The sequence below is a fragment of the Ruditapes philippinarum genome, unplaced genomic scaffold (assembly GCF_026571515.1).
Source record: "Ruditapes philippinarum isolate M1 unplaced genomic scaffold, ASM2657151v2 ctg795_1_1_1_1, whole genome shotgun sequence".
Taxonomy (NCBI): domain Eukaryota; kingdom Metazoa; phylum Mollusca; class Bivalvia; order Venerida; family Veneridae; genus Ruditapes; species Ruditapes philippinarum.
In genome coordinates, this window is record NW_026857770.1 from 390,454 (window position 1) to 406,538 (window position 16,085).

Below are 16,085 nucleotides of genomic sequence, written 5' to 3' on the forward strand. Positions count from 1 at the left end.
ATTAGGCGAAATTTCTCTATGATAATGGATCTCGGACATTACGAGAGTGCAATAGTCATTTGTCTCTAAATGCTGGTTCAGAAATTATGTGAGATTAGTAATCAATCATTTGAGCCGTGTCATGACAAAACCAACATAATGGGTTTGCGACCAGCATGGATCCAGACCAGCCTGCGCATCCCCGCAGTCTGATCAGGATCCATGCTGTTCGCTTACAGACCCTATAACGAAAGAAAAAAACTGATAGCGAACAGCATGGATCCTGGATCCATGCTGGTCGCAAACCCATTATGTTGGTTTTGTCCTGACGCGGCTCATTTGTGGAAAATTGGTCAAACCTGGGTAGCTATCTAGACTAGCGGGTTATGTGGAGCGACCGCAAAATTATGAATATCAAACAAATGTTTTAAGATGGATGTAACAATTTCAAATTTCAAGGGATTTCCATACGAAAATAAACATGTAATTGTGCTACCAACAGCATTTAGCATGTTCAGAACAAACTAGAACTATCGCTGAATGCGATTCATACCCCCACCAATGTCCTTGACAGAAGACAACTTGGAAAGGTGGTTAAGGGAATAACTTAAGTGACACAAATACATAAAAAGAAATTATCTCTGGTGAAAAAAAAAACTAAATGTACAGGTAATAGTAAAAATATCTATTATCAAATCATGTTCGAAACAGTTACAAATAACCTTTCATTTTCCCAATATACTAAACTTTTTATAAGTCAATTTTTGACCTTCAAGTGTGGCCTTGACCTTCAGCTGGCACAAGGGTAAGATGGGTTCTGCACATCGCCCAATTGGAGTGAACATTTGAGTAAAGTTTGAAGAAAATCCTTCCATTAGTATAGAATTTATAGAGCGGACACAACATATTGTCTAGTATTGATTGTATGTAAATTTAAAGACTTAAAAAGGGGCATAACTTTGTCAAAATCCAATACAGAGTTATAAAAAACTTGACCGGCATATTGTAATTGTGACACCTCATATATCTTTTAAGTTTCAAGCAAATACCTATGCTAGTTTCCGAAATATTCAAGAACATGTTTTAATCTAAGAACATTTTCTAAGTCAATTTTTGACCTTCAAGTCTGACCTTGACTTTAGTCTGCACAAAGGTGACATAGATTCTGCACATAACCTTGTTTAGGTGAACATTTGAGAAAAGTTTGAAGAAAATTCTTCCATTAGTATAGGATTTATAGAGCTGACACAACATATTGTCAAATATGTGATTGTATGTAAATTTGAAGATTAAAAAGGGGCATAACTTTGTTAAAATGCAATACAGAGTTATGAAACTTGACCAGCATATCTTAATTGTGACACTTCATTTATATTTTAAGTTTCAAGCAAATACCTTTCCTAGATTCAGAAATATTCAGATATATGTTAAAATTAAAGAACATTTTCTAAGTCAATTTTTGACCTTCAAGTGTGACCTTGACCTGAAGCCGGCAAAAGAGTGACATGGGTTCTGCACATAACCTTGTTGAGGTGAACATTTGAGCCAAGTTTGAAGAAAATCTTTCCATAAGTGTAGGACTTACAGAGCGGACACGACATACTGTGTAATATTTAATTGTTTGATATTTGACCTTCAACTGTGACTTTGACCTTGAGCTGACACATGAGCAACATGGGTTCTGCACATCCCATTGTTGAAATGAACATTTTAGCCAAGTTTGAAGAAAATCTTTCAATTATTGTAGGACCTACAGAGCGGACACGACATACTGTCTAATATATGATTGTGTTTGATATTTGACCTTCAATTGTGACCTTGACCTTGAGCTGACACATGGGCAACATGGGTTCTGCACATCCCCTTGCTGAGGTGAACATTTTAGCCAAGTTTGAAGAAAATCTTTCAATTATTGTAGGACCTACAGAGCGGACACGACATACTGTCTAATATATGATTGTGTTTGATATTTGACCTTCAATTGTGACCTTGACCTTGAGCTGACACATGGGCAACATGGGTTCTGCACATCCCCTTGCTGAGGTGAACATTTGAGCCAAGTTTGAAGAAAATCCTTCAAGTGGTATAGGAGTTATAGAGCAGACACGAAAATGGAGACGGACGGACCGACCGACCGACCGACTGACCGACCGACGCGACAAAGCGAATCCATTATAGCCCCCCCCCCACATTTTGTGGTGGGGGTATAACAAATAAACAAATGTGTTAAAATAATACATGTATGCATAACATCTACAAGTTCGAGGGATTTCAATATGAAAATAAATAATTGAGCTGCCAACAGTATAGAGCCTGTTCAGACCAAATGTGTTAAGTTAACATGGTTGTAACAACTACAAAGTTCAAGGGACTTCAATACGAAAATAAACAAATGAGGCTACCAACAATCACTATATAGCATGTTCAGACTGCATGCACAGATGTGTGGGCTAAGACCTGGCTCTATAATGGTGGCAAGGGAGGTCATTCCAGCAGGATTAAGGACTAATAATTCTATAAACCATCACGAGTTTCTGACATGTTGATTACATATTATCCTAATCAATCCTATTTTGATAATACTGTAATTAAAAAATTATCATGCTCGAATCTAATAATAGAATATAGGTACATTTCCAACAAACAAAAACAGAATTTAAGTCACTGATATTATTCAATGATGTTATAATTTGGGATTAAAAAAGTAAGTAATAGTCCATCTTTTAGAAAATAATTACATGTAATATGTAACTGTATATATGGGGATTGTCCAAATATTATACGTATACTTTTCGTGTTATGAACTTATTTTTTCTGTGAACATACACAGAAATGTGCTAGTTTATTGTAACCAAAATAATTCTGTGGTATCTGGGAATGTTTCTCCATGACAACACAGTACATGTAAAAACTGGCAAGAATGAGTTTTTGAATGTCATTGCTTAACCTATTAACTGTATCTAAGCAAAATGTGAGAAAAATACAAATGGCAAAATATGATGTCATTTGGAAGGCTTTAATTCAAATAAGTCAAAGACTTAATAGTTTTTTGTTGTTTTTTTTCATCTTGACATCGCTTGAAAAAAAAAAGCAGTTTGGGGGGGGGGGCACTTTCAACAAAAATTACCAGACCAGGGTAAAAAGCCTTTACACTAATGATTGAAAATATATATACATGTACCACATGATAATGTGCAATACTTTATCATCACTGCTTATGTTTCATAAGGTGGCATATACATCTTATGGAAGGAAGAAATACATTTGAAGGCAATTCCTGGCATAGAAGGAACTGCACTGCTGATGAGACAGTCTTTGATAACAGCATTTCTGTTCAGTTGAAGATTTAAGTAAAGTAACATATAATTTTGCTTATTGAATGAATTCATTATTTTTTATTATTATTCATTGATTTACAATGTTTTACATACTTATTCATAACTTTTCTATGTATATTTTTACAAAAAAAAATGATTGTATGTCATGATACAGAAATGTGCACTATACAAACTGTTGTATAGTATTAGAACATTCTGGTTATTTATTATTCCTCATGACTTCAACCGTACGCAGCTGAATCAATGCAACTGCTTTTCCCTGCTTTTGATGACAAGGTAACCATTGTTAGTTGGAGGGATTTTATCGTCAAAATTATAAAATTAGGCAGCAATCAATAGAATTGTCTCTTATTCCACTGTACTGGTGAACAGACTGGGTCACATCAGCTCTACAATAGTGGCATAGAAAAATCAAGAAATCGTTATCAATGTCATAGTTCAATAGGTGTTATCATATTCATACTTACGGTTTGAGGTTTGCATCTAGAAGCACATCATAGCCGTACATTTCAAAACAATGTTTATCATTTATGATGATTTTCTGAACACTTTGTAAGCTTTTAATAATGATATTGTCTATTCCTTGAAACACTTTCCTTGCCTGTAAATATATGAAGGTTTTTAAATGAGTGTAGGTTCAATAATAAATTAATTGAACGAGTTGAATGAAATGATAATATGTGAGCCTCTGATCGGGTTCAATAAATTAACTAAATTAGTATTGAACCTACATGAATATAATATTTGAGCCGCGTCAGAACAAAACCAACATAATGGGTTTGCGACCAGCCTGCGGATGATCAGGATCCATGCTGTTCGCTATCAGTTTCTGTACTTGTAATAGGGTTTGTAAGCGAACAGCATGGATCCTGATCAGACTGCGCGGATGCGCTGGATCCATGCTGGTCGCAAACGCATTATGTTGGTTTTGTTGTGACGCGGCTCATTTAATTTATCACATTCATAAAATAAAGACTATAAGAAGAGCAAAAGAATAATTTTTCAATGACAAACTTACAGTGTAACGCTAACATTTAGTATTATGTAATTATGTAACTTTCAATAAATGTGAAGATAGATCTTACATGCAAAACCTTTACCAAGATTTTTATAAAGATCACAAAATGTTTAAGATGTCAGTGTGTTAGTTTATAGCATAAAGACACAACTCCTTTAAATGGATAACTGTGTGATTCTGGAAACATGAAGTTTCATGTGTATTATACAGAATCCTAACCAACAAGATCAATAAAGTAACAATTTTGACCAAATTCTTACAAGCTTTGAATAAATGGAATACTTTTAGACGATTAAGACTGAAATTTAAATTGTTCATATAGATACATATAGTTCCCGATGTTTACAATATTTACCTCCCTTGCCAAAAGTGGCAGCAATTTCAGGGGTCAATATTCTATATAATATAATTGAACAAATATGAAGAAAAAAATGAGCCGTGTCATGACAAAACCAACATAATGGGTTTGCGACCATCAGGATCCATGCTGTTTGCCATCAGTTTCACTACTTGTAATAGAGTTTTTAAGCGAATAGCATGGATCCTGATCAGACTGCGCGGATGCGCAGGCTGGTCTGGATCCATGCTGGTCGCAAAACCATTATGTTGGTTTTGTCGTGACGCGGCTCATAAATATAAACAGCTGATTTATCTCACAAGTTCTTTTATACATATGCAGCAAAATATTATTAGAGCACCAATATGTGATGTGTTTTCATGAAGATGATAGAATTATGAGATTCTTATCTTAAGCACATGACATATTTGGATGAAATCGGAAATGGCTGCAAGGGGAGGTAATAATTTCTATGTGAAAAGCATCTATAGCTAGAGTATAACTTACAGCATCGGCACTATGTTTAGCCGTGAGATACTGTCGTAACTGTTGTGTAGCCCATTTACATCCTTTGTCAGGGTCGTAGTCCGGGGCCGTTTTCTGTACAGCAACATTTGTTAAATGAACATCTATCTAACGTTAAGGAAATCAACCAGTAAACAATATCAAAGTAATTAACTTTGTTCTTTTCCACAGGTTTTTTTTATGCTAAATTAGTAATTTAATGTGTTGAATTATAGCAAAACATGTCTTATACTTTTTATATTTTGTAACAACAATGTAGGCTTAAAATAGTTTTTAAGTAACCAAATATTACAGTGAAGCATAATTACATGAATACAAAATAGAATTACATGTATCAAATATCATCCACAGCCAGTAATGATGTCAACATCTCAACAAATTACTCAAAAAGACACGCAAAAGACATGCAAAACTAGTTTTGTGATGACATCCTATGCTCATTAATATATCTTATTTCAACACATTAATTACGAAGTTTCAACCATTTTACATTGAAAAACAACCAGCTTTGAGCATCCTTAATTTCTATCTTGTGAACAAATAACTTGTAATACTCTACAGACTGGTTGCTACATGATGTGGTTTTATAATGACTTTCATTTCATAACTAAAATGTACTAATCTGTGTGAACCAGTCTTGCAAGATTCTATTTTATACTTCAGGTTTTATTTGGAACTCCTCTCAGGTCAAAAAGTCTAAAAACTTCTTATATAGATCAACTTAAACACTTAAAATAGAAAACATCTGCAGAAGTTTAAAGATAATAACAACATATTCATAATTAAATTAAATGTCAAACTTTTGGTGTGATTTTGGCCGATATGAATTTCAGGGTTGCAATACTTTTCATTTTTGGCATATTTAGTACAATGAAATGATTATTTTTTTGAAATTTTGGAGTGATGTAGATCTATTGAACTGAAAATTTGCTCATAAGTTATTGTATCAGACTTAAAATTTGTTCATAAGTTATTGTATCAGACTTATACCAAATGGTACATAGAAAGATTGGATCAAAAACCAACACAAAATTAAGTATCAAAACATGTTTCGCTTTATTCAGCTTCCTCAGTTGATACATAAAGGAAAATGAAATGTACCAAATGGTACACAAATCTAAGGAAAACATTTCAAGTCCTGTCATATCAGAAAACCTCAGTGGAGTCCCTTTAAACAAAAAGGCATTAAATTTTCTTTTTATAAAATACATCACAAAAAAACTATGAAGTTATTTAAAGTAAATAAAATTTGAAAAATGTGATGAAAAAAAGAAAAAACAACAACATTATATTGTGAACTCCTAAATAAATGTCAATTAACACCTTTATTATACCTCAGCTTTTTGGCTGGTCCAATAACCCAAGCCTTGGTAACAAACATTCCAGAAAAAAAGTTGGAATCTTCACACCATGTAATTGACAGGTGTCACTATAGGTGGCCATAAAATAACACATTTTCCTTTAAATATCAAAATTTTCCACTACTGTTTATCATATTTTGGAGATTAACAAACTTGAACAACTGTTGATGCAGAATAATTTAATCTTACAACAATATGGTGCCTTCTCTGTAATTTCAGGTAAATATAAATATATTTAATTATTATCATTATATTCTATAATTGGTCATAAAAATTATGCCTTCTTTGCAGTTACTTTAGAGAAAAAATAACATTGGTTATTTACAACTTTTAATTTGATGATAAACAAAGTATTTTAAAGATTTTTGTCACATGTTTATTTAAATTATTTATTTTTTATCAGAGTCAAGCAATTATCAAAAGGTGACAATATCACTAATTATCAAATATAATTGGGCAAGTAACAGTAACAATTATCACATTTTCCTTTAAACTGTAATTATAACAATATCTTTCTTTTTTTATTTTCAGACTGTGAATATCTGTTGAAAATCATCAAGATAATCTCTTCAAAGAAATCTTATCAGGCCCAGATCAGTTTATTAAGGGAGATAATTTGTTACCATCTGTAGTGATCCAAAAAACTGATTACCACAATTAACCGAACAATCAGTTATAATAATCAAACAGACTTCAGTGATAAAAATCAATCAAGCAGACCGTTAAATTACTCAGGAAGAACCAGTTGGTATCGCTATAAAACAACCTTTTTTTGAGCATATTGTCACAATGAGGGATATGAAATCCGTGATCACATACATTTTTCAGAAGAAATTTGGTGGAAATAAATCAAACATGAAGTACGAAAAGTTTAGTGAAAACGCTGAATCTGAAATGAACGTGGACACTTCCAATGTAAATGAATTCTTCAGAGAGGAGTTTTTGAATTGTGACCTGATACCATTGTCTAGTAGTGAATCATCAGGATCTTGTGAGAGTTTGAATGGATTGGATTTAGAAATTTCTGACAAGGGAGTTAACTCCTGCAGTGTTGAAAGTATCAATACAGACAACCATGAGGAAAAAGACAATAGATCTGACACAGAAAAGGAGGGTGAAGTACCAGTTAAATTAGTTGTAACATACCATTTCTCTTTTGAAACAGATGAAAATGAAGACATAACGAAACACCTTGTGGAAGAATGTGTCACACCTAATCTTGTTGATGAACAAAAAGATGAATTGAGCAAAAATGTTGATGATGATAATGAAGTGTTTGAAGATTGTTCATTTTACAGTGATGATGAGGAAGATCGACTGGAATATAGCAGTGTAAAGAATGGAAGCAAGAACAACCTCCTAGATGATAGCTATGGTCCAGAACTTTGCTACAGTGTTAAAAATGTTTGTCTTGTTGATTACAATTCTGATCATGCTTCGGACAACTCAGCAGATGATTCTACCCCAGAAATCGAGGGTGTTAAATCTGATGAATCTAAAGAAAACATACAAAACTTACAAGAGAATAGACCCCAATCGATGAGGAAGAACTTTATTTATTATTCAAGTGCTGTAAAGTTGTATGCTGGTGAGTTAAGATATGAGGACAATTTCCCAGAGAAGAAATTCAAGTTTGCGAGGAAAATTTTCAAGAAAGTGTTTCCATCACAGAAATATGTAGTAAATAATTAAATGACTTGCAGCAATTATTGTGCTTCAAAAGGACATTGTGATATAAGACTGATAAATTTATGACTTTATATACCATATACATGTATGTTAACTGAAATTTGATGAAAATGTAATGATAATATAGAACTAACATGTATAACATAAATGTATAAATGTAAATAAAAAATATTTCGACCAGGAACTTTCTTTACTTTTATCTATATGAACAAATAGATCAACTAAATATGTGAAAAAAAATATTATAAAAGTATAAAATGTCCATTTCATTACTGTAAAATTTATTAATGACTAGATCCTGATTTTTAAACAATAAATTACATCCCTTGAAGATAAGCAGGGTTTTTAAAATTAACAATATAATTGTCACCATATATACAATTTATTATATAAACAGATGATTAAGATAATTTTGCCACATCCTTTTTACAAAAAAACAAGGCAATCTGAAGGACAAATAAATCCCCATTGCAGTGAACATGAATGTGTACTTCTTGACCTTTTACCAGCCATGACCTTGATGTTATGCCATGCATATCATAAGTGCATAGTCTCATGATCATGATTATTTGTGCCATGTTATTTAAAATCTTAAAACTTATTATCACACTAGTATAAGAAAGGTCTTATAACAGCTTACATAAAGGAAATTGATATCTTTTTATAATTTTACAAGGGGAGGTAATAAATGTTATTAAGGTCATCTATACCCCATGATACAAGCTGATTATCCTATGTTCCATCTGACCAATTAATGTTGACTACTCTATTCAAATTTTAGCCACTGTTTTAATAATTGGTGGTGGTGTTCCTGGGCAGACTGTCGAGCACTTCACCAGTACTAGTTGCCTTTACTTTCGCAAGGAACTGATAACTTCTGTACATACCAGAGCAGAGGTACATTTGAAGGGATTTCATGATCAATCACAAAGTAGTGACCTGGAATCAAACCCTAGATCGTCCATTCACAGTTCAATGCTCTACCTTCTCAGCTTACCAGACAGTACTGTTTTAATGATGGACAGTCCTGGTACTTATTAACAATCCACAATCCCATCCCTAATTAACAGGCAGGACAATTTATAAGAGTAATTTTATGAAAGGATACAAGCATCTTCAATAGAGTCTAAAGAGAACCTGGAGTTAGAAAATCTAGCAAATCCTGATCTGTAGAGCCATACTTTTAATGGATTGTACTGAAAAGAAAAAAAAGTTATATCAAATATATTTGTGACTTCATGCGATATAATTAAAAAAGATTTTGTAAGCATCAAATGTAAATAGCTGAATGAAAGGTGCATGATTATAAAATCTGTGACCTTCGATCTCCATATCATCTCTATATAGCCATTGAAATTTTATCATTTAAACAATAAGCCTTACTGCAAAATAATTGTTTCTGGATAATGCCCCTTGCCTTATAAATTGTAACAATAAGCAAGTACTCCAAATAAGTTAACTCCAAATAACAAATTAGTTAAAAAGTGTTTAAGAAATTGACTATAAAAAAGTTTTTGCAAAACAGCTACCTACCAATATTTATAATCATAATATATAGAGGATATTCAAGTTTTGTCTATAAATACATGATTTATTTTCATTGAGTGGTATGAAAATAAATATTTCATGAGTGGCGGTAGCCACGATTGAAATGTGGTAATTTTCATGCCACAAGATGATAATAAAACATGAATTTATATAAAAAACTCGAATTTTCTGTTTCTAAAACATAAAAGCCCAAATTTTTCTTCAAAAAAAGACAAGGTAAAATTAAATCAGTACTCACTGAGACTACAAGGACATAGACTCGGATATCAAACTTTCGGCCACCAATTAGATACGGGTCCTCTATATACCTCTGTACAACATATGTTTCTGGAACTTCTCTGTTAGGGTCAGTCAGGGGCTGATACTCTCCCTGATATATAAACAAAAAATACAGTAAAGTTCATAAACAGTAATCAGGGGCGTAACTGAGGTATTTTGATATGTACTCCATAAATAGGGGGGTTCGGGGGCATGCTCCCCCGAGAAAATTTTTGAAAAAAAGGAAGTGATTTCCTGGCATTTCGTGACTATCTAGGAGCTATACTGAAAACATATTGGTGATGATTTCAAACTCTTTTATTAATTTTAAAATATGTAAAATGAACAAGTACTTTACATATATACCATACAACTTTTTTTATATTGATTTTCAGCAAAAAAATGTTATTTTGCGATCTTCAAACTGATTTTATAGTAACAAATCTCCCGTATTCAGTAAATTTTAAATAAAAAAACCCACAAACAAACACTAGACGTCTGTTTCGTTGGTATGCAAACTTGTATACTCAGCATTTACTAACATTTATGAAGACGTCATTCTGTTCCTGAATTCATAGGTACCAAATGTAACAATATAGTTATTTAAGAATGATAATAATGTGAAAATTGTGACTATGTTCAGTGAGTGCTTTGGTCTGTTAAATATTTCTGATTAATTACAATATAGCAAAAATACCGTGAAGATATTTTAAAATCTCCTTTCAGAAATTAATTAAAAATCGTTGTGTATAACATAGATAATGTGAGTTAAATATAGAACTCACATGAATAAATTAAAGGATCCATTTAAGATCTTTTGTGATAAAATAAATTCACTAGCAGATTATACGACTTTATTTCATGCTTTCCAGTGTTTTATTGTAATATATCAGATGATTATATTCTGATAAACCACTAGTGAAATTTATAAAATATAATTTTCACTGTAGCCGAACTATATCTAAATGCGTATGAAAAGAAAATCATAACTAAGTGGAATAACGGGCAGAAATAAACGCCTTCATTCGTAAATTTTGCTTCTTTAGGAAAAGAAAGTCGATCTCACCATACATCATGTTAAAAACGTAACAAAGTTAGAGGAATTTAACAGAACTATATTTCAAAATGGATGATGTGACGTCATGATGTGATGACGTCAAAAAAGGAGGACGCCCGACGTTACGCGGCAAAATCAGTAAAAAATACTTAAAATCACTTAAAAAGCATGAAATAAAAAGAAAATTTATTTTTTTTACATATATGATTGAAATATAATTCATTCGTGAACACCAGCTATTATATTTTCACTCGTGGCTACGCCACTCGTGAAAATATTGCATCTGGTGTTCACTCAGTGAAATTATATTTCAATCTTACATGCAAAACAAATAAATATCCTCTATTTAATAATGATGTTACTGCGCATGAAACTTGCTTGATGACTCATCGCAATGTTTTTTGTTCACCTTAAAGAATAATGATCCCAACAACTTGTTTAAGAATCTGGCGATTCTTTTAAATAAATGCATAAAATTGAGATGGAATAGTACACTCTTTGTCTTTTTCTGCCTTTTCGGCACGGCCAAGTAATTCTAATCAATTGACTGATATGCCAATGAGAAGTTACACCAATTTGTTACTAGTACTTGTTTTTCTGATTAAAAGATGAAAACAAAAATCAAACATACAAGGCGACGTTGGCAGAACGCAGTCCCCTATACAATCCAGCAACGCTAGCAGGGCACCCAGAAGGCATCCAACCAAAAACCAGAAAAGGGCACAAAAGGGCCGATACGGGAAATAAAGAGTAAAACGTAAATTTTGCTTCTTTAGGAAAAGAAAGTCGATCTCACCATACATCATGTTAAAAACGTAACAAAGTTAGAGGAATTTAACAGAACTATATTTCAAAATGGATGATGTGACGTCATGATGTGATGACGTCAAAAAAGGAGGACGCCCGACGTTACGCGGCAAAATCAGTAAAAAATACTTAAAATCACTTAAAAAGCATGAAATAAAAAGAAAATTTATTTGTTTTACATATATGATTGAAATATAATTCATTCGTGAACACCAGCTATTATATTTTCACTCAAGTGTCAACTTGCTTGCCGAATTAGAAGCACGGTGCACAAAACATGCCGCCAATGGGGTTATGCTCGGGAAATATCAAGGCCGAGATTGAATGGGTCCTGAACCAGGCACCTTAAGCTTTTCGTACTTTCCTCCGCTGAATCTGTATAAGTTATCGCAATATAGATCTTTTTAGAAAATATTAATTTATATTGTATATGTTATTATTTTTTACATAATGATAACCCCGACCACACTACCCCCTCTGTCTTTATCACGTTTTTAGAACTTTAAGAGCATGTGATTTTTTGGAATACAGGATTGATTTGTACGCACGGGCGTACAGGAGTACGCCTAGTTACGCCCCTGGTAATTATAACAAATATCAGTTAACTTAATCATAATTGTTAATGAAACAATATTATTTTTTGAAGACCCCATACAAAAGATTCACCTTCATCATAATTATACAATGAATTTGTATTTTTTATACATTTGTATATGCAAAGTCTTATTGCATATGTAAGCAATGTCATCATACAGCAGGCGTATGTGAAGTTCACTTTCAGCATACACATGCAAAGTTCAGTCACAGTATACATATCATGTTCACTTACACAGCACATACATTAATATGCAAAATTCAATAACTGCACACATCTGTAAAATTCACTTACTACACATGCTTAGTTTTCTTAAAGCACACATACCAACTTCACTTACAGCACATACATTAATATGAAAAGTTGAATTTCTGCATACACTTACAACACATGCCAAAATCACTTAAAGCACACATATGCCAAGTTAACTTAAAGTAAATTTATGCTAAGTTCACTTAAAACTTACATATGCCAAGTTCACTTAAAACTTACATATACCAAGTTCACTAAATATATGCTAAGTTCACTTAAAGTAAATATATGCTAAGTTCACTTACTGCTCACATACGCCAAGTTCACTTAAGGCCCAAATATACAAAGTTCACTTACTGCATACACATGCCAAGTTCATTAACTGCATACATATGCCAAATTCACATACTGCACGCATGCCAAGTTCATTTACTGCATACATATGCCAAATTCACATACTGCACGCATGCCAAGTTCATTTACTGCATACATATGCCAAATTCACATACTGCACGCATGCCAAGTTCATTTACTGCATACATATGCCAAAGTCACATACTGCACGCATGCCAAGTTCATTTACTGCATACATATGCCAAATTCACATACTGCACGCATGCCAAGTTCATTTACTGCATACATATGCCAAATTCCACATACTGCACGCATGCCAAGTTCATTAACTGCATACACATGCCAAGTTCATTAACTGCATACATATGCCAAATTCACATACTGCACGCATGCCAAGTTCATTTACTGCATACATATGCCAAATTCACATACTGCACGCATGCCAAGTTCATTTACTGCATACATATGCCAAATTCACATACTGCACGCATGCCAAGTTCATTTACCACATACATTTGCCAAAGTCACATACTGCACGCATGCCAAGTTCATTTACTGCATACATATGCCAAATTCACATACTGCACGCATGCCAAGTTCATTTACTGCATACATATGCCAAATTCACATACTGCACGCATGCCAAGTTCATTAACTGCATACATATGCCAAATTCACATACTGCACACATGCCAAGTTCATTAACTGCATACATATGCCAAATTCACATACTGCACACATGCCAAGTTCATTTACTGCATACATATGCCAAATTCACATACTGCACACATGCCAAGTTCATTTACTGCATACATATGCCAAATTCACATACTGCACACATGCCAAGTTCATTTACTGCATACATATGCCAAATTCACATACTGCACACATGCCAAGTTCATTTACTGCATACATATGCCAAATTCACATACTGTACACATAGTTAACAAATTGCATATAAGCAATCACTCACGTCAAAGTTCACTCATGTCACATACATTGTTCATTTAATAGGGTATCAAGAAGAAAATTAACAACTCTCTGTAACACCTGATCACTGATCAAACCAATCAAGTTTCTTTTGAAAGCTCCTCAGAATTAATGAACACATGTTAGTTTTTCTTTTTATAGAAAGGACATAATAATACATAATTGAATGTAATAAATTCTTATTATCTTTTAAAGATTCAGTACATAAATTTCTTAGAGTCAAACAACATAAAATTGTCTTCCTCAATTTTGATTTAATCCAACATAAGTAGAGACTTTCAATGGACCTCAATAATTAGGATCTCGCAATTAAGGTTCCTTTAATAAATACACTTCAAAGGATTCATATTTTAAAGAGAAGACATCTTAAGTTAGCTTATCAGGTTTTAATTAAACCTACCTTTTTCCAGTCAGTGATGTCTTTTAACTTCCGGAACAAGAAAATTCCACGGCCTTGGGATTTTGCTGCGGGTTTCATAATCCAAATAATTCCTGGATTTTTCTTGAACTCTTCCACAAAAATGTGATACTCACTCTGTAAAAAATAAATGACAAATATTTTTTTAAGCCAATCCACATCAACTTTTAAGCTTGTTTTAATGTCTCCTTTCTTAGCAAGATAAGAAATAATTATTCAGTTTGACTTCCTTTCTTTGTAAACAATGTATGGCAATAAACATGCAAAAAAATTATATAACATTGAATTTTGATTTGATCCCTACATAACGCCCCATTTGCCCCTGTATAATCCCCCACATGTCCCTATATAATGCACCACACATTCAGTATTTAATGCACCATATGCCCCTATATAATTCCCCAGGTGTCCCTAGATAATGTCCCTATATAATGCCCAAGATATCCCTATACACATGGGACATATAGGGACACATAGGAAATCTATTTTGTGTGTGTTTGGGATTGTTTTTCTGGTGGCAAGGGTAAACAAACCCAAATACACACAAAATACATTTTATATGTGTCCCTATATAAAATGCCCCACATGTCCCTATATACATGTTATGCCCTAGATGACCTATATACATGTATCCTAGGTGTCCCTATATAAGCTCCATGTGTAACTATATATTACCCTATAAAATATGTAAACTCCCTTATTACATAAACACTGTAATTTTATTGAAAATTCCTTTTTGTGATCTTATCACATAATTAGAATCTTACAGGTAATTCATAGGTTGTTGGAAAGAAATCGAAACTCTCCGCCTCTTTTTTGCCCATTTCCCTCTCTGTCTGCTTTCTTAAACGTTTTAGATTCTTTACCATCAAATTCTTTCTTGTCAACTGAAATATAGCACCAATGATTATGGAATAAAGCATGGTTCATATAACTATATATCAAATATAGCTCTGGTAATATGAAATGAAAAACTGGTAATATAAAATACAGCACTGGTAATATGAAATATAGCACTGGTGATATGAAATATAGCACTGGTTATATGAAATATAGAACTGGTTATATGAAATATGGAACTGGAAATATGAAATATAGAAATGGTAACATGTAATAAATATTGGTAATATGAATAAGTACTTGTAATATGAAATATAGCACTGGTAATATGAAATAGAGCTCTGGTAATATGAAATGTAGAACTGGTAATATAAAATATAGCACTGGTAATATGAAATATTATAGCACTGGTAATATAAAATAAAGTACTAGTAATATAAAATAAAGTACTGGTGACTAGTAATATGTTTCCTACAAATGGAGGATAATATTATGAAAATATATGTGAAAAAATATTAGTCAGAAATATATTGTTATATAATTTTGTCCTTAAAAAAAGGTTTTTATGCTTTCATAACTGTATGCTAATGCTGTCTATCATCATAATTTTTTCATTTGTTGTCCTCATCCCTCATGACAACAGAGAAAACTTGTTGGAGACTTGCTGGAGACAGCAGCTAGTAATTTTGTTATAAAAAAACAATCTGACAGAGACAGTA

The 16,085-nt window shown here is 32.7% G+C and overlaps 1 protein-coding gene across 12 annotated transcripts in view; it reads right to left on the reverse strand.

The window, feature by feature from the left end:
* Positions 1-16,085, reverse strand: part of LOC132750926 (probable tubulin polyglutamylase TTLL9) — a 52,591-nt gene that overhangs the window by 6,326 nt on the left and 30,180 nt on the right. For all 12 annotated transcript variants that reach the window (XM_060741007.1, XM_060741005.1, XM_060741006.1 and 9 more), the window contains 6 exons: positions 15,294-15,413; positions 14,509-14,643; positions 10,034-10,165; positions 9,356-9,443; positions 5,180-5,301; positions 3,785-3,918 (listed from right to left, as the gene is read on the reverse strand). In XM_060741007.1, the coding sequence (XP_060596990.1) occupies positions 3,785-3,918; positions 5,180-5,301; positions 9,356-9,443; positions 10,034-10,165; positions 14,509-14,643; positions 15,294-15,413 (731 nt within the window). The remainder of the gene's footprint in view (positions 1-3,784; positions 3,919-5,179; positions 5,302-9,355; positions 9,444-10,033; positions 10,166-14,508; positions 14,644-15,293; positions 15,414-16,085) is intronic.